Below are 19,822 nucleotides of genomic sequence, written 5' to 3' on the forward strand. Positions count from 1 at the left end.
GAACTGTGTCTGTGGTTCTTCAATTTTTTCACTCTGTTTCTCACAGTGGAAACTGCAGCTGAAATCTCTGAGATTATTAAGCTTTTTTATCCTTCCTCTAAACCATGATGTTGATCAAATTTTTGTTTACAGGTCATTTGAGAGTTTTGTTTTGAGACTCCCATGTTGCCACTGTTGAGAGAAGATGCAAATATGAGAAAAGGGTCAATGTGCTTACCAAACTAATTTTGTAATTAGTCCTAAAGATATTCAAATTAATAAAACAACATGGATTCCTAAATATATGCACTTACATAATTTTGTTTAAAGAATTATATCACACTTTCTGTATATCCTATAAACTTCTCTGGGTTCGTCTGATATTTGATATATTTAACTGAATTGGCTGATCCAAACAACCAATGATTTATAAAGGAAAATTATCAGGAGTACCCAAACTTTTTCTTACCACTGTATATATTTTACCCCAAAATAATTAGTTTGAAACATTTTTACTTACTTACAGTACTGAATATATGATTGCAGTACAGAGTTGGTTTTGTACTGTTTATATTTATATATATATATAAACAAAGTCTTATGAAGTAATATTTGAAAAATATTTCATCCTTTGGGAATTACTTTATTTTATTCTTAATTGTTAAAAATATAATATGCGAAGTAAAAATGAGTGCAAATTCACATCAATTAACATGTCACCCAAAATAGTTTCACAAGGTTTACAAAACCTTTCCAGGCTTTAAATGATTATTTGTGCTCTTTTCCTACACAACTGTCCACCTTTCAAAATCCCTGTATTTCAAAAAAGAGACAACCTCTGTGTTAATAAATTAATAAATTAATAAAATATTTATTAATTTACTAAGACAAAATTCATTCAGTATTGAATTAAGCAAAATGTACAGAAAGAAAACACACACACACACATATATATTAGAAAACATGCAAAGAAACGTATACATAGAGCATTCTCAGAAATGATCAAGATATCAAACTCCCTCTTCCTTTATATTTTTCACTTCTTCATTATTTTATCTGAAAAACACAAATAAGAAAAAAAAGAAGTTACACATTTACATTCACAATTATGGACAGTCTTATTCAGATAAGCTTATATCATGTGACACAGGAAGGAGAATTGGTTTCTTAGAAGGTGATTCCTAGATGGATGAGCGAGCTTCACACTGGCCATTCTCTCTCCATGTTAAGATATTTTTAATGCTAAAATGCTTTTTGGAAACTGCCCTGATCTATAGGTGTAATATAATATATATATATATATATATATATATATATATATATATATATATATATATATAATACATTTTCTAACCTTGGAGAGGCTGAGGACAGTGCTGTAGACGATGGTGAAGAGGAAGAGGAAGATGAAGGACGAGGCGGTGGACCACAAACTGTTGTAATCATCTTCCCCTGAAGAGTCTTTATCACAGTTTATATACAATCCTGGATCTGGTGCTGGAATCTCTCCTGAATCACACACACACATACAAACACAAAGCATTTTTTTAAATACAGTTTCTCTGTCTAATAATGGTTCAACAGTTTGACAGTTAATCTTAGCATCTGATGCATATTGGAAGTTTGGACACATTTTTATCATTTTTAAAACTCATCAAATCGTCACAGTCAAATCACAATATTATTAAACACTGTGTTTACTCACTGTCAAGTCTAATAGACACTCCTACCTAGTTTCTCCATATTGTAAATATAGATCACTTTGTTCCTTAATAATTACTGACTGTAGTCCATCTGTTTCTCTGCATATTTTTCATCTTCTTTCACCCTGATCTGCAGTTTTTTGGTGGACAAATTCTAGTCTCTTATCAGTAAGCAGAGGATGTTGCCCACAAATTGCTGCTCACAGTATGCTGCCCACAGGATGCTGTTAGCTGGATATTTCTTGTTGGTGGATTATTGTCAGTGCAGCAATTACACTGAGGTGTTTAAAACCTCCAGCAGCACTGCTGTGTCTGATCCACTAATACCAGTACAGCACACACAGAAAGACACACCACCCAGATTAGTATACTATACAATATAATTCTGTATACATTACTATAAAGAATGCCCTGTTTGTAGCCTGATAGAAATACATGTTATAGCTGTTTAAAGGAGGAAAAATTAGAATTGAACTGTTGTATCAGAGAATAAAAAAAACATATTAGAGATGATTTCAATAAAAAGGATAAAGAATCAATTGAACTACACAGAGCAGACAAAAATGGCGGAGTTTGTAATAGACAATAAACTTCTTATATTTAATATGCTGATGATACATTATGCGTCTCTGTAACCCTATGCGCATAAATTACAAGTCGGTTGTGCTCCTCTAATTATGAGGGGACGGTCTAAACCAAAATTGCCAGGGCCGATTTTTTGTCCCAGTCCAGCCCTGCTTGACTGTGTATGAATGAACACATATGGAATTATGTAGTAAGTATAATAAATAGGTGCTCATTCAAGAGTTCAAGTGTTAGAAAACCATTCCAGCAGGCGACGACCTCATAAAGCTGACTCATGAAGTGAACGCCAGTAGTGTGCAAAACTGGCATCAATACACATCTATTGTCAACACCAGCTTTATCCATCAGGGTCATGGGGGGCAGATTGGGGGGTGGGTTTGGGTAGTTGTTGTGCGGTTGCTGGAGCCTATCCTAGCCAGTATCAGGCATGAAGGCAGTATACACCCTGGACAGGACAACACATTTCTATACTACATATTTGCATTTATGTTCCTTCATATTTCTGATATCAAACTATTGACTGGTCTTTTGTATATTAACACATACACATACCGAAAAAGGATTTGTAGCATATAAGCATGCACAGACACACAAGCATATTTCATAAAGACTCTTTCACATATTCACACAAAAAACAAACATGGAGGACAATGTGACATAACATGCAAACTGTATGTGCTTGTATATATTTTGTATAATAATATTATTTAGTGCATAAAGATAATATGGAATAATAACTGGAATTCTGTGACACCATAAAAGAGAGCTGAAAAGAAAATCTACAAATAAAAGATGGACTCTGTGATGTCATATGCAGTTATGCTGATTTATTGCTTCAAGTATTAGGAGAAGAAGAAAAATCTAAATAAAAATGCACAAAAAAACAAAAATGCTAATATTTTTAAAACTGGATATATTTCAGCTCCAGTATTCCCATCAAGATTTGGGAATATATAGTAAACATTTTATCATCATTTTAATCTACATTTAATCTGTAATATCAAGCAGACAGAACATGAGAAAATCATGAAAAACAATAGAGAAAGCATTAGACAAAACAAGCCACAACTGGGACAAGTAACACAAGTAACAAACATGCAGAGGCCAGAATATAATATATATGTGGACTGGTTACAAATTCCAAAATATTTGCAGTGATTTTTAGACCATGGCCAATAAAACAACATAATACAAACATTAAGCACACAGAGAGTGAACACAGAGATGCAGCAAAGGCTTCTCGGATCATTCATTTGAACTCAAGGAAAACGTCTTAAATCAGCCATCATTCTGTTACAGGACACGCAGGACAGACAAATTTACTTTTGGATGTTGAGTTTTTCCTCGGGTTGGTGTCATTCTCCATGTTGGCATCCTTGGCGGCACAAGTGAACTTATTGTTCTTATTGTTGTATTCCTTTCCAGACACAGTTAAGTAGCTGAGGACAGTATTGTTGTTGATGTAAACTTTGCTTTTGTCTTCCATGTATGGATCCTTATTCTTTTGCCACATGATGTACACATCCCCCAGATCAGAACTGCTGACCTCACACAACAGAGAGACTTTATCAGTGTCTCTGACATCATTCTCAGGTTTGTAGAAGAGAACAGAAGGGCGTTCACCTGCATAAAAAAGATTATTTTTATGTTAAAACATCCACATAAGATATGTAAGATATGTATGTCAAAATGCTTCAGTTTTAACTAATGAGAAGATTTAACTGCAGGGCAGCTAGTCTTACCTCCTTTCTTCACTCTAAGTTTCTCTGAGAATGGTGTTTTATCTCTTTCAGTAGAGCACTTTACTTCTGACCCTGAAAACCATTCAGATTCACTGATGTTCAAAGTACTGGTTTTAGTAAATGGTGGTGTTATATTATTAAGAATATCTGTTATGTTCTTTGCACGTGTTTTTCCTCCAACTGTCCACGACACGTTTGCTCTTTCCACTTCATTTTTATCATCACCAGTTATGACACAGGTGATTAAGGCTCTATTAAATACAAAAAGATCCTTCACAGTTGGTGGGTTGATCTTTAGAGAGAACTTATCTATAAACAAAAAAAAAGGACAAAATATTGTGTCAGATTTTAAATTTCCAAATATAAGCATTTAAATAACATGTAAAATATGTAAATAACATCCAGACCTAACACAGATGTATTGGCTGTGTGGCAGTGTGAATGGATAAAAACTGCATTACTTTTCAGTTCCAATTTGGTTCACTTTCAAATGTAATAATGAAATTAGATGCATATCTTAAATGCAATAAATTATATTCAGTTTAATCAGACAGATTGGAATACAGGAAACTTTTACAGCAATTCAGAAATTCCTGTCTACAGACACAGACACCACAGAGACGCATTCTTCAAATTTTACACTCTTATATTCCCACTCACATGATAATTTATAAAGATAATTTGAATAGCCTAAAAATGGATTTGGGTCATGTTACCTACTGTGTGAACATAGACACACAAAGGTTTCATCAGAAGTATCTTAGATCTGGTTTACATAAGGCCATTTATCTCGAGTTATATCTGAATTATCTCATCTCATGGGGGTGGGGGCTGGAGCCTATCCCAGCAGGCATAGGGTAGACAAACACAGACAGACAAACAGACACATTCACTCACACACTCACACCTAAGGGGCAATTTAAATCAAGTTCCAATTAGTCTGAACGTGCCGTCTTTGGATTGTGGGAGGAAACCGGAGAGCCCGGAGGAAACCCACGCAGACACGGGGAGAACGTGCAAACTCCACACAGAAAGACCCGGGTTGCCCCAGCCGGGAATCGAACCCAGGCCGTCTTGCTGTGAGGCTGAAGTGCTACCCACTGCGCCACCGTGCCACCCCATATCTGAATTATATGTGGATAAAAGCAAGTCGCATACAAATTTAAAAGTGTAAACACACCCAAAACGCATTTAAAACAGATAAACATTTGATCACTCAAACCACTTCAGGAAGTGATCTTAGGCCCCGTCCACACGAAGCCGGATATTTTTAAAAACAGAGTTTTTTCTCTCAGTTTTTAAAAAAGATCTTCGTCCACACGAGCAGCGTTTTCAGAAATATCTCCGTCCACATAAACACCATACCACTCAAAAACGCTGAAATAAACAGGGATTCTCTAGACATTTGGACGTTTTCTCGTCACTCCTCCCCAACAACTACTAATTTTTTTTAATTGTCACGCCAATTTTTTACCGCTCACGGTAAGGTCTGTACCTCCGGACAGGAGGATCGGAAAAAAATGCACACAGCGCATTTCAGGAACGTTACCTCCGCTGTATTAGGTAATGTGAGAGTAACATTAAATTGAACTGTGAACATGTTAATAATCTACAAATCACAGAGATACCAGAACAATACAGTCACTGTCCATGTTTCAGGCTTTACGGTCAGGTAAATTAAGGTCACTGGTTTATACTGATTACAACACACCTGATCCAAATAATCAACTAACAGCTAGCTTATCAACTAACTATCTGCCCTAACTGAGGCAATCTGTGTGATACAGCAGTATAGCATTAGTGTTACTCCAAAACCACAGAGCTAACCCAGCTAACTGAAGAGTCACAGAGCTAACCCAGCTAACTGAAGAGTCACAGAGCTAACCCAGCTAACTGAAGTACCACAGAGCTAACCCAGCTAACTGAAGTACCACAGAGCTAACCCAGCTAACTGAAGAGTCACAGAGCTAACCCAGCTAACTGAAGTACCACAGAGCTAACCCAGCTAACTGAAGTACCACAGAGCTAACCCAGCTAACTGAAGTACCACAGAGCTAACCCAGCTAACTGAAGTGTCACAGAGCTAACCCAGCTAACTGAAGTACCACAGAGCTAACCCAGCTAACTGAAGTACCACAGAGCTAACCCAGCTAACTGAAGAGTCACAGAGCTAACCCAGCTAACTGAAGTACCACAGAGCTAACCCAGCTAACTGAAGTACCACAGAGCTAACCCAGCTAACTGAAGAGTCACAGAGCTAACCCAGCTAACTGAAGTACCACAGAGCTAACCCAGCTAACTGAAGTACCACAGAGCTAACCCAGCTAACTCTAGAGTCACAGAGCTAACACAGCTAACTGAAGTACCACAGAGCTAACCCAGCTAACTGAAGTACCACAGAGCTAACCCAGCTAACTGAAGTACCACAGAGCTAACCCAGCTAACTCTAGAGTCACAGAGCTAACCCAGCTAACTGAAGTACCACAGACCTAACCCAGCTAACTGAAGTACCACAGAGCTAACCCAGCTAACTGAAGAGTAACAGAGCTAACCCAGCTAACTGAAGAGTAACAGAGCTAACCCAGCTAACTGAAGTACCACAGAGCTAACCCAGCTAACTGAAGTACCACACAGCTAACCCAGCTAACTGAAGTACCACAGAGCTAACCCAGCTAACTGAAGTACCACACAGCTAACCCAGCTAACTGAAGTACCACAGAGCTAACCCAGCTAACTGAAGAGTCACAGAGCTAACCCAGCTAACTGAAGTACCACAGAGCTAACCCAGCTAACTGAAGAGTCACAGAGCTAACCCAGCTAACTGAAGTACCACAGAGCTAACCCAGCTAACTGAAGTACCACAGAGCTAACCCAGCTGACTGAAGAGTCACAGAGCTAACCCAGCTAACTGAAGAGTCACAGAGCTAACCCAGCTAACTGAAGTACCACAGAGCTAACCCAGCTGACTGAAGAGTCACAGAGCTAACCCAGCTGACTGAAGTACCACAGAGCTAACCCAGCTGACTGAAGAGTCACAGAGCTAACCCAGCTGACTGAAGAGTCACAGAGCTAACCCAGCTGACTGAAGAGTCACAGAGCTAACCCAGCTAACTGAAGAGTCACAGAGCTAACCCAGCTAACTGAAGTACCACAGAGCTAACCCAGCTAACTGAAGAGTCACAGAGCTAACCCAGCTAACTGAAAAACCACTTAATGTGGGGTTTCTTCCCCCTAAAGCCTGACAATAATTAATTACTAAAACAATGAGCCACAAACACCAAACATCTTATTTTTTCATTCCATATTAAACTTAATCATAATCTATAAATAAATCACTATAACCATTACAACACATATTACTGTGGAGTAAACAAGCTGGATGAGGCATGGTGAAAAGAACAAAAAAACTGAATTATTTTTTAGTTCCAATTTGGTTCACTTTTAAATGTAATATTGAAATCTGATGCATATCTTAATTGCAAGAAATTCTACTCAGTTTGAACAGCCAAATTGGAATACAGGAAACCTTTACAGCAGTTTAGATATTCCTATCTACAGACACCACAGAGACTCATTCTTTAAATTTTGCACTCTCTTAAATATCCCACTCTCATGATAATTTAAAAGAAGTATTTGAGATCTGGTTTAAAAAAGATCAGTTCATCTATTTCAAGTTATATCTGAATTATATCTGGATAAAAGCAAGTCACATACAAATGTAAAAGTGTAAACACACCCAAAACGCATTTGAGAAATGTCATAGCAAATCTAAGATACATTCTATAACCAAACACAAACTCTCTCTTAGCTCAATCAAAACTCCCCGTCATGAGATATTTCACTGGTCATGTGATCCTTGTCTGAAAGTGCATATGATTGGGGCCAAAAAAACAGAATATTAAATCAGACATAGCAGGACTTAGGCAAACATTGACAAGCCAGTTCACATTAGTTAAGATCTCAAGTACAAACTGTCCCAGTTTGAAAATGTTGCCTTCCCCTACGCTTAAAAGAAATTAACAGCAGCATGCACAATTGCAAATTTCAAGGCAGCAGCCATCTTTAACACTAGAAGAGCCTAATTAGATAAACAAGCGGTTTCTGCTTAATGTGTTCCACACAGAAATCAGATTTCAGGCTCATTTGGCTTCCAAGCGTAAACGCATGTGGTTAAAACCATATCAAGATCTAATTCAGATACTTATCACATGAAGTGAGCAGGTGTAAACGGGGTCTCAGATCAGGAATAATTTCAATCAGCCAAATACAGCTGCAAGAGATGCTTCCTGATCACACAGATCTGAGAGGACTCTCTGTAATGTTTTAACACAGGAGAATATAAGAGTTAAATTTACTCATAGATGTTGTCTTCTGTTCTGGTAGAGCTCCAGCCGTCATGTTGGGGTCTTTGACTACACAAGTGAATTGTGCTCTGTTGTATTCGTTTCCAGACACAGTTAAGTAGCTGAGGACTGTATTAGCATTAGTGTGAACTGTGCTGCTGCTTTCTCTGTGCTGGCCGTTGTTCATTTTCCACATGATGTACACATCCCCCAGATCAGAGCTGCTGACCTCACACAACAGAGAGACTTTCTCACCGTCAGAGACATGCTTCTCAGGTTTGTAGAAGAGAATAGAAGGTTTGCCTGTATAAGAAAAGATCATAAAATTATAACGTGAACAACAGAAATGAAATGTAGGCTATTTCAGAAAAAAAACTACTTTAATTTTAAACTAATGAGAAGATTTGACTGCAGTGCAGCTGATCTTACCTCCTTTCTTCACTTTAATTTTCTCTGAGAATGGTGTTTTATCTCTTTCAGTAGAGCACTTTACTTCTCTCTCTGAAAACCATTCAGATTCACTGAGGGATAATGTACTGGTTTTAGTAAATGGTGGTGTCGTCTCTTTAACATTATCTGTTGAGGTACTTGTGCGTGTTTGTCCTCCAAATGTCCACGACACGTTTGCTGCTTCCACTTCTTTTTTATTATCACCAGTTATGACACAGGTGATTACGGCCTTATTTTGTACAAAAAGATTCTTCACTGATGGTGGGTTGATCTTTAGAGAGAACTTATCTATCAAGAAAAACACAGAAAATTAAGACAAATCACTGTTAGTTTATAAAATACCATATGTAATCACACAACACACAAATGAGGAATACATATCAGACAGAAGAATAAGGCATAGTTGAGGCACATCCAAAAAAAGTAACATTTAAATCCACAAAGGTCAAGATACAAAGTATACAGACTCACATTTTAATTAGCAAGTGCACAGTTTCAGTTTAGCACACATAGAATAAACACAGAAGCTATGTTCACACAGCAGGTTCAAGTGGCCTGGATCCAATCTATTTTTTTATCATATGTAACACAGATGTATTGGCTGTGTGGAAGTATGAATAGAAAAAAAAACTGAATTATTTTTTAGTTCCAATTTGGTTCACTTTCAAATGTAATATTGAAATCAGATGCATATCTTAAATGCAAGAAATTCTACTCAGTTTGAACAGCCAGACTGGAATACAGGAAACTTTTACAGCAATTCAGATATTCCTATCTACAGACACAGACACCACAGAGACGCATGCCTTAAATTTTGCACTCTCTTAAAAATCCCACTCTCATGATAATTTTAAAAGATAATATGAACAGGCTAAAATGGATTTGGGTCATGTTACCTGCTGTGTGAACATAGACACACAAAGTTTTCATCAAAAGTATCTTAGATCTGGTTTAGATCTGATCACTTCATCTATCTCAAGTTATATTTGAATTATATCTGGATAAAAGCCAGTCACATAAAAATTTTAAAGTGTAATCACACCCAAAAACGCATTTAAAACAGATACAAATTTGATCACTCAATTCATTTCAGGAAGTGATTTTAGACACATTTGAGAAATGTCATAGCAGATCTAAGATACATCCTACAACCAAACCCAATTCTTAAGATCTAATTCAGATTCTAGTCACATGAAGTGAGCAGGTGTAAACGGGGTCTCAGATCAGGAATAATTTCAATCAGCCAAATACAGCTGCTAGAGATGCTTCCTGATCACACAGATCTGAGAGGACTCTCTGTAATGTTTTAACACAGGAGAATATAAGAGTTAAATTTACTCATAGATGTTGTCTTCTGTTCTGGTAGAGCTCCAGCCGTCATGTTGGGGTCTTTGACTACACAAGTGAATTGTGCTCTGTTGTATTCCTTTCCAGTCACAGTTAAGTAGCTGAGGACTGTATTAGCATTAGTGTGAACTGTGCTGCTGCTTTCTCTGTGCTGGCCGTTGTTCGTTTTCCATATGATGTACACATCCCCCAGATTAGAGCTGCTGACCTCACACAACAGAGAGACTTCCTCAGTGTCAGTGTCAGAGACATGCTTCTCAGGTTTGTAGAAGAGAATAGAAGGTTTACCTGCATAAGAAAAGATCATAAAGTTATAACGTAAACAACAGAAATTAAATGTAAATTTCAGAAAAACTACTTTAACTTTAAACTAATGAGACGATTTGACTGCAGTGCAACTGATCTTACCTCCTTTCTTCACTTTAATTTTCTCTGAGAATGGTGTTTTATCTCTTTCAGTAGAGCACTTTACTTCTCTCTCTGAAAACCATTCAGATTCACTGAGGGATAATGTACTGGTTTTAGTAAATGGTGGTGTCGTCTCTTTAACATTATCTGTTGAGGTACTTGCACGTGTTTGTCCTCCAAATGTCCACGACACGTTTGCTGCTTCCACTTCTTTTTTATTATCACCAGTTATGACACAGGTGATTACTGCCTTATTTTGTACAAAAAGATTCTTCACTGATGGTGGGTTGATCTTTAGAGAGAACTTATCTATCAAGAAAAACACAGAAAATTAAGACAAATCACTGTTAGTTTATAAAATACCATATGTAATCACACAACACACAAATGAGGAATACATATCAGACAGAAGAATAAGGCATAGTTGAGGCACATCCAAAAAAAGTAACATTTAAATCCACAAAGGTCAAGATACAAAGTATACAGACTCACATTTTAATTAGCAAGTGCACAGTTTCAGTTTAGCACACATAGAATAAACACAGAAGCTATGTTCACACAGCAGGTTCAAGTGGCCTGGATCCAATCTATTTTTTTATCATATGTAACACAGATGTATTGGCTGTGTGGAAGTGTGAATAGAAAAAAAAACTGAATTATTTTTTTGTTCCAATTTGGTTCACTTTCAAATGTAATATTGAAATCAGATGCATATCTTAAATGCAAGAAATTCTACTCAGTTTGAACAGCCAGACTGGAATACAGGAAACTTTTACAGCAATTCAGATATTCCTATCTACAGACACAGACACCACAGAGACGCATGCCTTAAATTTTGCACTCTCTTAAAAATCCCACTCTCATGATAATTTTAAAAGATAATATGAACAGGCTAAAATGGATTTGGGTCATGTTACCTGCTGTGTGAACATAGACACACAAAGTTTTCATCAAAAGTATCTTAGATCTGGTTTAGATCTGATCACTTCATCTATCTCAAGTTATATTTGAATTATATCTGGATAAAAGCCAGTCACATAAAAATTTTAAAGTGTAATCACACCCAAAAACGCATTTAAAACAGATACAAATTTGATCACTCAATTCATTTCAGGAAGTGATTTTAGACACATTTGAGAAATGTCATAGCAGATCTAAGATACATCCTACAACCAAACCCAATTCTTAAGATCTAATTCAGATTCTAGTCACATGAAGTGAGCAGGTGTAAACAGGGTCTCAGATCAGGAATCATTTCAATCAGCCAAATACAGCTGCTAGAGATGCTTCCTGATCACAAAGATCTGAGAGGACTCTCTGTAATGTTTTAACACAGGAGAATATAAGAGTTAAATTTACTCATAGATGTTGTCTTCTGTTCTGGTAGAGCTCCAGCCGTCATGTTGGGGTCTTTGACTATACAAGTGAATTGTGCTCTGTTGTATTCCTTTCCAGTCACAGTTAAGTAGCTGAGGACTGTATTAGCATTAGTGTGAACTGTGCTGCTGCTTTCTCTGTGCTGGCCGTTGTTCGTTTTCCATATGATGTACACATCCCCCAGATTAGAGCTGCTGACCTCACACAACAGAGAGACTTCCTCAGTGTCAGTGTCAGAGACATGCTTCTCAGGTTTGTAGAAGAGAATAGAAGGTTTACCTGCATAAGAAAAGATCATAAAGTTATAACGTAAACAACAGAAATTAAATGTAAATTTCAGAAAAACTACTTTAACTTTAAACTAATGAGACGATTTGACTGCAGTGCAGCTGATCTTACCTCCTTTCTTCACTTTAATTTTCTCTGAGAATGGTGTTTTATCTCTTTCAGTAGAGCACTTTACTTCTTTCTCTGAAAACCATTCAGATTCACTGAGGGATAATGTACTGGTTTTAGTAAATGGTGGTGTCGTCTCTTTAACATTATCTGTTGCAGTACTTGTGCGTGGTTGTCCTCCAAATGTCCACGACACGTTTGCTGCTTCTACTTCTTTTTTATTATCACCAGTTATGACACAGGTGATTATTGCTTTATTCTGTACAAAAAGATCCTTTACTGATGGTGGGTTGATCTTTAGAGAGAACTTAGCTACATAAAAAAGAGAAAATACATATTACTAATAATAAACATGATTATTATATATTATAAGGTAAATGATTTGTTCATTGAGAACATTACATATAAAATGACATAAACATTATATATATATATATATATATTGGAGCAAAGACATCATGACTCAATGTTATAAAGACAAAATAACATTGATTATTATTAAAGGAAATCTGAGTTTGGTGGCACACAGTGAGCCAACAGATAATAAGGCTGGTGAATATGAGTACCTCACTGGTATATCAGTCTTAAAACTACATTACCTTTAGATGATAGTTGCTCTTTATATAGGGAACCTGCATGTGTGACTTCACAGGTGTATTTGGTGTCCATGCTTGTTTGGTTGGTTTGAAGCAAACTGACAGCTTTGAAAGCGCCTGTAGGACTTTTAATAGTTTCCCAGTCAATGCCTTTGACTTCCCGGTTGTCTTCTTTCCACTTAACGCTGAGCTTTTTGGGGGAGAAGTCCTCAATTACACACATAATAGATTGACCAACTTCACCCACGTGGATGACTGGTGGAGAGTCCCCTTTAACAAAAAAAATAATAATAATAAATAAATAAATAAACTGCAGTTTTGATCCATATTGCTTGTTAGTTATTCAGAACAATGTTTTCTTTTAGTTATTTTTTTGCTTTTTGATTAAAACAGTATAATAAACTGTGTGATTATAATATAGACATGGTGCTTCATAAATAGCATGAATAACACCTGCTCACGTGATATACTAATAATTACTAATTTGACCTACACAGGGGTACGTTTCCCAAATGCTTAGTTGCTGACTACATTAGCAACTTACATAGTCTGGACGATGCAGCTGCGACGCAGGTGTTTCCCAAAAGCGTAGCTGGAACTATGGAGGTAACCACGTTAGTAACTTGCATAGTGCGAACCTTAGTTAAGCTACTCAGGTGTTTCCCAAAACCGTAGTTCCAGCGAATGTCCGCAACTACCGTGGTTCAGCTGCGTCGTTCCAACTACAGCTCTAGACCTGTCGTTAGGAGCTTAGTTCCTGGAGATTAGTGCAGACGATGGACGCTAGGATTCAGAAGCTGATAATTCACATTAATATTGCTGCACGAGGATTTAAGTTATCAATTGTTTTGAACATATACCTAATTATTTTTTTTTATGTTTGTGTTTAATACATTTATTAAGCCACTTTACTTTTACCCATGAGCACTAAGGGAAAATAATCACATTCAGTACTCAAATGTATTTTGAAAATGTAAGATAATGTCTTTAACATTTAGCTTTATTTGGCAGACATGAATTCAGTGTAGTGAAAAAAGTGCACTGAAGTGCTCTTTAGCTAAAATGTGAAACAAATGTATCCATACAGAAGGCAAGAATGTGTATTTTAATAATGTATTCATAATAAGAAAAAACTAATAAAAAAGTAAAAAGTGTCTTAAAATAAAAGTAAAAATTATAGAGACATGTAATAAGCAGGTGTTTTGAATTACCTAATTACTCCTCTGGAGGTAACAGGGCAGACAGAGAGTGAATAAAGAAAAAGTATCATTTACCCATTACAACGTGTGTGTTTCTAGGCCTATACAAATGTTATCAATTAGTCTTTTTTTAAATAATATATATGGGCACTGGTGTTAAGAAGCACATCTCGATGGGTTGCACAACTCGAGGTGCTCTGCTGAACCACTGAGTAACACACATTTATCAGGTCTCATATTAATAAGACTCATTCAGAATGGTGATGTATATATATATATATATATATATATTTAATTAAAAACAATTGTAATATCAAATAAGTGTAACACTGTCTGTTACAAATAATAATTAATATATAGCAATTATTGTGTAGATTTTACTTGCATTTGATTGTTATTTTATTAATAGTATTGTTGTCGGTTCATGTTGTGGTGATGATTACAATATAAATAGCCTAAATAATACATTAGTAACATATTTTTAGCATAATATTTGAAAGATTGTGAGTTTTGCACGGTTTCTGCTGGGAAAGTCTGGCCGAACATGTCTGGAAACACCTTAGTTAAGACCACGATGGTTCAAACCAACCTAGTTTAGTGGTATCAACAAAGTACAATTGTTTTGGGAAACGATCGTACTTCAGATGTTAGTTAGTTTAACGATGCATCGTACCACGTTAGTAGGCTCCATCGTTGTATGGGAAATGCACCCCAGGTTAGTAATAGAGGTGGGCGGATCGATCCAAATATCGATAATATCGATACCAACGCTGGTATTGGTATTGAGCAATACTCGTGTAAAAATATCGATATTCAAGCTTTTTTCTCTGCCGCACGCACTGACTGCTTCGCACGAGGATTCACCACAGTCTACTCTCTGGTCTCTTGTTGTTGCACATGCGTCACATGGCTCAGCAAAGCCAGCCATACCACCAGCAGGTAGGCTCAGCCTGGCCCCGCCCACCCAGCGCTCTCCTTGAGTCGACACGCCTCTACCTCAGGAGATTTGTGATGAGTGATATTTTTTTACACTCTGTTTATTTAAGAAAAACTTGCATTTGAATTGCACTGAAAGGAAGACAATTCCTTATTTTTTATTGTTTTTCCAAATGACAATTCTATTAAAAAAAAGAAACAAAGAAACAAAGAACTATAAAAGATGTCTAGTGAGGGGAGAATTTTTATTTTATTTTTTTATATTTTTTTATTTTATATTTAAACTTTGTTTTGTTACTGTTCCATTGTTTCTAAACAAAAAATGTTGATTGTGATACTAAAGTATTTTGTTATCACTTACAATGTTTGGTGAAATTATATCCTAGGTTTTTGGATCATTTGGATCTATAAAGCTTAAATATTAAAAAGTATCGGTATCAGTATCGATATCGGCAATACTGGCCCTGCGTTTACTTGGTATTGGATCGATACCAAAATTCCCGGTATCGCCCACCTCTAGTTAGTAAGCCCATGAAAGATCAATGTAGATATAACATAAATAAACAAACTGTATTCTCTTAAAAATTAAGGCAATGACGGTAGTTCTAAGGGCTTTTTGAGCCAATATGTTCCATAAAAAATCATTTTCAAAAGCCAGATGTGTGAATGTGAAGAAGATTTAAATTGACAAAATACCAAGTTAATATTATTCTCATGTACTGTAGTTTCTTTAAAGCTTTAAATGGTTAGGGCAGTGCACAAACTCTGTGCAATTTAGTGTTTACATTTTAATGTTTACCCTGTTTAAAACACACTGTAACTCAATAGAGCTCATCAATCTCTTTCTCAGGTGTATCTGTTAATTTAATGAAAAGAAACTGTTAATAGGCAAGGTGTATGTTTTGGAGAATTAAAAGTGGTTCATTTGAAAGAGATTAACCTCTATCTATCTATCTATCTATCTATCTATCTATAAAAAAAAAATATATATATATATATATATATATATATATATATATAAATATATAAATTTATATATATATATATATATATATATATATATATATATATATATATATATATATATAAACCAGTGTAAGTGATCATATATAATTTGTCCTACCCTTCACTGTTGCTGTTGCTGAGCCGGCAGGATGCTTCACAGTGCAGGTCAGGGAGTTCTTAGTCCAGTCTGTGGCACTGATCTGCACCTGGCTCACCGCTGTGAACGAATTACTTTGCAACTTCACAGCCGGGAAATGCACCTTATTATGTACATTGCCGTAACCAAGAGTCCACTCGATCTCCAGCGATTCAGAAGGAAAGAAACCACTAGTGACGCAGCCGAATGTCAGAAGCCCGTCTGTTGAAGGTCCGCACTGGGATACAATGAAGGGAACTGAGGGCTTAGTCTGAGACTCTGAGAGAGGGAGAGAGAGAGAAAGAGAGAGAAGCTTCTCAGACATACACTTATGTGAAATGCTTTTGTACCAGATTTAAATTACATCAACGAGAATTCTACTATTAATAATAATAATAAGAAGAATTGAATGTCCTTTAAATTACAGAATAAACATAACTGCAGGAACTGTAAGTAAAATATTTAAGCCTAACACCTTGTTTTAATAAAAAGGTTCCCACTATAAAACATTTTAAAACACAACTATAGAACAATAGCATAATGTTGGACAGATTGTTCTACAGCACAGGTACTATTAATATAATTTACAATTATTTTACTAACAAGAGCAACTGAAAAAGCAACGATACAAGTAATAGCAGGTCCTTAGGGCACTGTTGAAATACTGAGAATATAGATGGATCCCCTTAAACGTGAAAAGTGTTCTGTAGTTGTATTCCTGTTTAAAAACCTGAATGACGGTTCTAGCCTAGTTCTAGCTTAACAATGACTGACAGCTATCTATAGCAAATCACATACAACCTTTACACTCTTGTAGATTATATTCATTATCTGAACATTTTATATTTATTTAAGATTGTAAACAGAAATACATTAATAAATAAAATAGTCAAATTAAATTTACCATGAGCTAAATGTTTTTGAGGGGGCAGAGAACATTATATTTCCTCCATAAAATGTTTAATTACGTCTATTTCTGCATATTAATTGCTATCATACTGGGGTGGGTTTCCCGAAAACGATCAATCTTAGCGAATAACGAACGAACTAACGAATGACGTGAGTAAAGAACGAGCCAGTTCTGCGAGTGTTTCCCAAAGAGCTTCGCAACGTGAAAATTAAGGAACGAGGTTAAAGAACGTCTTTGTTGACTCCTCCCCAAAAACAGCGCACTCAATCGATCCACAAATATCGATTCAACATTGCCAATATGCAGTATTTATTCACTATTACACCCTAAAAACGTAGAAATGTGTTGTAATCATCAATATTATACATATTCTGAAATTTAAATTACAAAAGGATGTACTTTGGCATTAATAAAATACTCCTAAAGATACATATGACTAAATAAATACTCGAAAATCTAATCTATTAAAAAAAATTAAACTTTTTTACTTTTTTAAAACTATTATTGTTAATATATATATATATATATATACATATATATATATATATATATGTATATATATATATATATATATATGTATATATATTATACTAATATTATTAATAGTAATTTGGCGAGTAATATTAATTTATTATTATAATTATTAATAATAATATAAAAAATATAATATATAAAATATATAAAAATAATATAATAATACATATACGTATGTTATATATATTATACCAACATGAGTATGCTCATCCAAATCCCCATCTCAGTTGGGTTTAGGTCAGGGGATTGTTAAGGCCATGCACCTTTTTGTTTACTAGATAATTTTATGTGCGTCAATTAATAGTTTTCATGGTTTTAATATTAATCCACAATGTAAAAAAAAAAAAAAAAAACATTGAATGAGACGTGTCCAACTTTTGACTGGTATTTATATATTTGTGAGCTGACACACCCCAGAGTTTGCCCAGATGAACGGCCACAATGTTGGTTAGAATCACCTGATAAAGGAATAATATTAAATATTACCTGCACATTCACCGATACCCTTTACAATACGCGTAGGTGTGATTAAAGACACCGCAGGCGTCCCTGCACCGGACCTACAGTACCAGGAATTTTCCCAATAGCATGGAAATATATAATGTTGTGCTGTAATTCCCGGTCTGGTGGGAATTGTGTATATTTGCGTGTATTCCACAGTAACAGCCTGATTACAGAATCCACGGACTTGGTGACTTTGCAGCTTTGCTTAGACCGTGAGCATCATCTGCAGGAATCTGGATTTTAATAATGGGTTTGCCAGGTTAGACTACAAGCCACAGACAAATTGGCATTATATATGGCATTATATGGCAATATAATATAATATAATATAATATAATATAATATAATATAACTCATTCACTCACTTACTCACTCATCGTCAACCGCTTTATCCGTTTAGGGTCGCGGGGGGGCTGGAGTCTATAACAGCCGGCTATACACCCTTGAAAGGCCGCCAATCCGTCGCAGGGCAGACAGACACAGACAGACACACAGACACATCCACTCACACACTCACACCTAAGGGTCAGTTTTCAATTTTTATCCGACATCCAATTAGGTCTTTGGACTGTGGGAGGAAACCGGAGCACCCGCAGACACGGGGAATATTATAATATAATATAATATGATATGATATGATATGATATGATATGATATGATATGATATGATATGATATGATATAATATAATATAATATAATTGCTTCAACCACGGAAATGAACATTTTTCTCCCTTAAAATTGGCGGTCCCTGGTGTTTAAGGTGCTGAACTGCAAGTAGAGATCCCCTAAAGAAGCTCTTTAAAAATAACGACTGGGTGAGGGCACTCGTTAATCTGCGAGCGAGTTTACGCAGTACTTTAGTTACGCACGGGTTTGGGAAACACTCTTTAATTAACGATCAATCTTAAGTACGAGTTAACGAAGTTCTTAGCATTACGAAGCTTTCGGGAAACCCACCCCTGAGCAGTAAACACAGAGCTTTGGCGCGGTGCAGGTGAAGTGCGTGTGCAGTGTAGAACACTTTACTGACTAATAAAAAGCAGGAATTACTGTATAAAATGCAAAAATGTGAAATATCTTACAGTTTATCCCTAAGAAATTAACCAGTACAATTACATTTAAAAAAATCAGCAAATGAGTAGAGAAACTGTCTTGTACCCAAATTCTTCCTTCTGTTTAAGATAAAGATTTTTACAGGAATTTTTAATATTGTGATAGTACCTTCCTAAGTCTTTCAGAGCATGTGTTTAGTAATGGTTTAGAATATGGGGACATTAAGCATGTAGGCTCTTCTTTACTTCGCTGGTTAGAGTATCACATAGTTTTTTAACTTTTATATCTAATTGTTTCACACACATCATTTTGTATTTTATGATTTGGTCTCTTGGCCTTCATTAAGCTTTAGGAGCATTGATATATTTTTATTTATATCACTTTAAACTCCTGTCTTTTTTGTGTAATTTGCTGTCACATCTTAACCGTTTCTATGTTATTTCAGACTATTGCTTTACAAGGTCTCCAAGAATATTTTAGAACTGGACAGAAAAGCTTTTTTTTTTTTTTTTTTTTTTTTCGTATGTTTTAATCTCAAGAAATTAATAAAGGTTAAATAAATATAAAAAAAAATATTTACTGAACGATCCGCATTTAAGAAATACTTTTTACATGAGT

General features: G+C 35.7%; 1 protein-coding gene and 1 long non-coding RNA gene across 3 annotated transcripts in view; both read right to left on the reverse strand.

Annotated features, from left to right (window-relative positions):
* Positions 1-1,015: 1,015 nt before the first annotated feature.
* LOC125784523 (immunoglobulin gamma-1 heavy chain-like) overlaps positions 1,016-19,822 on the reverse strand; it is an 83,517-nt gene continuing 64,710 nt past the window's right edge. Inside the window, exons 5-10 of the mRNA XM_049468270.1 lie at positions 16,185-16,481; positions 12,930-13,196; positions 12,334-12,642; positions 3,591-3,890; positions 1,324-1,488; positions 1,016-1,035 (exon numbers count right to left, since the gene is read on the reverse strand). Coding sequence (XP_049324227.1) covers positions 1,016-1,035; positions 1,324-1,488; positions 3,591-3,890; positions 12,334-12,642; positions 12,930-13,196; positions 16,185-16,481 — 1,358 coding nt within the window. The remainder of the gene's footprint in view (positions 1,036-1,323; positions 1,489-3,590; positions 3,891-12,333; positions 12,643-12,929; positions 13,197-16,184; positions 16,482-19,822) is intronic.
* On the reverse strand, positions 4,230-10,436 carry LOC125784365 (uncharacterized). Of its 2 annotated transcripts, none has more exons than XR_007427144.1 (3): positions 10,358-10,436; positions 8,365-8,581; positions 4,230-4,318 (listed from the first exon to the last, which is right to left on the reverse strand). It is a non-coding gene; the product is annotated as an uncharacterized LOC125784365 (long non-coding RNA). The 2 variants fall into 2 exon arrangements; XR_007427143.1 differs by lacking the exon at positions 10,358-10,436 and adding an exon at positions 8,782-9,031 and having other exon boundaries at positions 8,365-8,655.

The sequence above is a fragment of the Astyanax mexicanus genome, chromosome 19 (genome assembly GCF_023375975.1).
Source record: "Astyanax mexicanus isolate ESR-SI-001 chromosome 19, AstMex3_surface, whole genome shotgun sequence".
Taxonomy (NCBI): Eukaryota; Metazoa; Chordata; class Actinopteri; order Characiformes; family Acestrorhamphidae; genus Astyanax; species Astyanax mexicanus.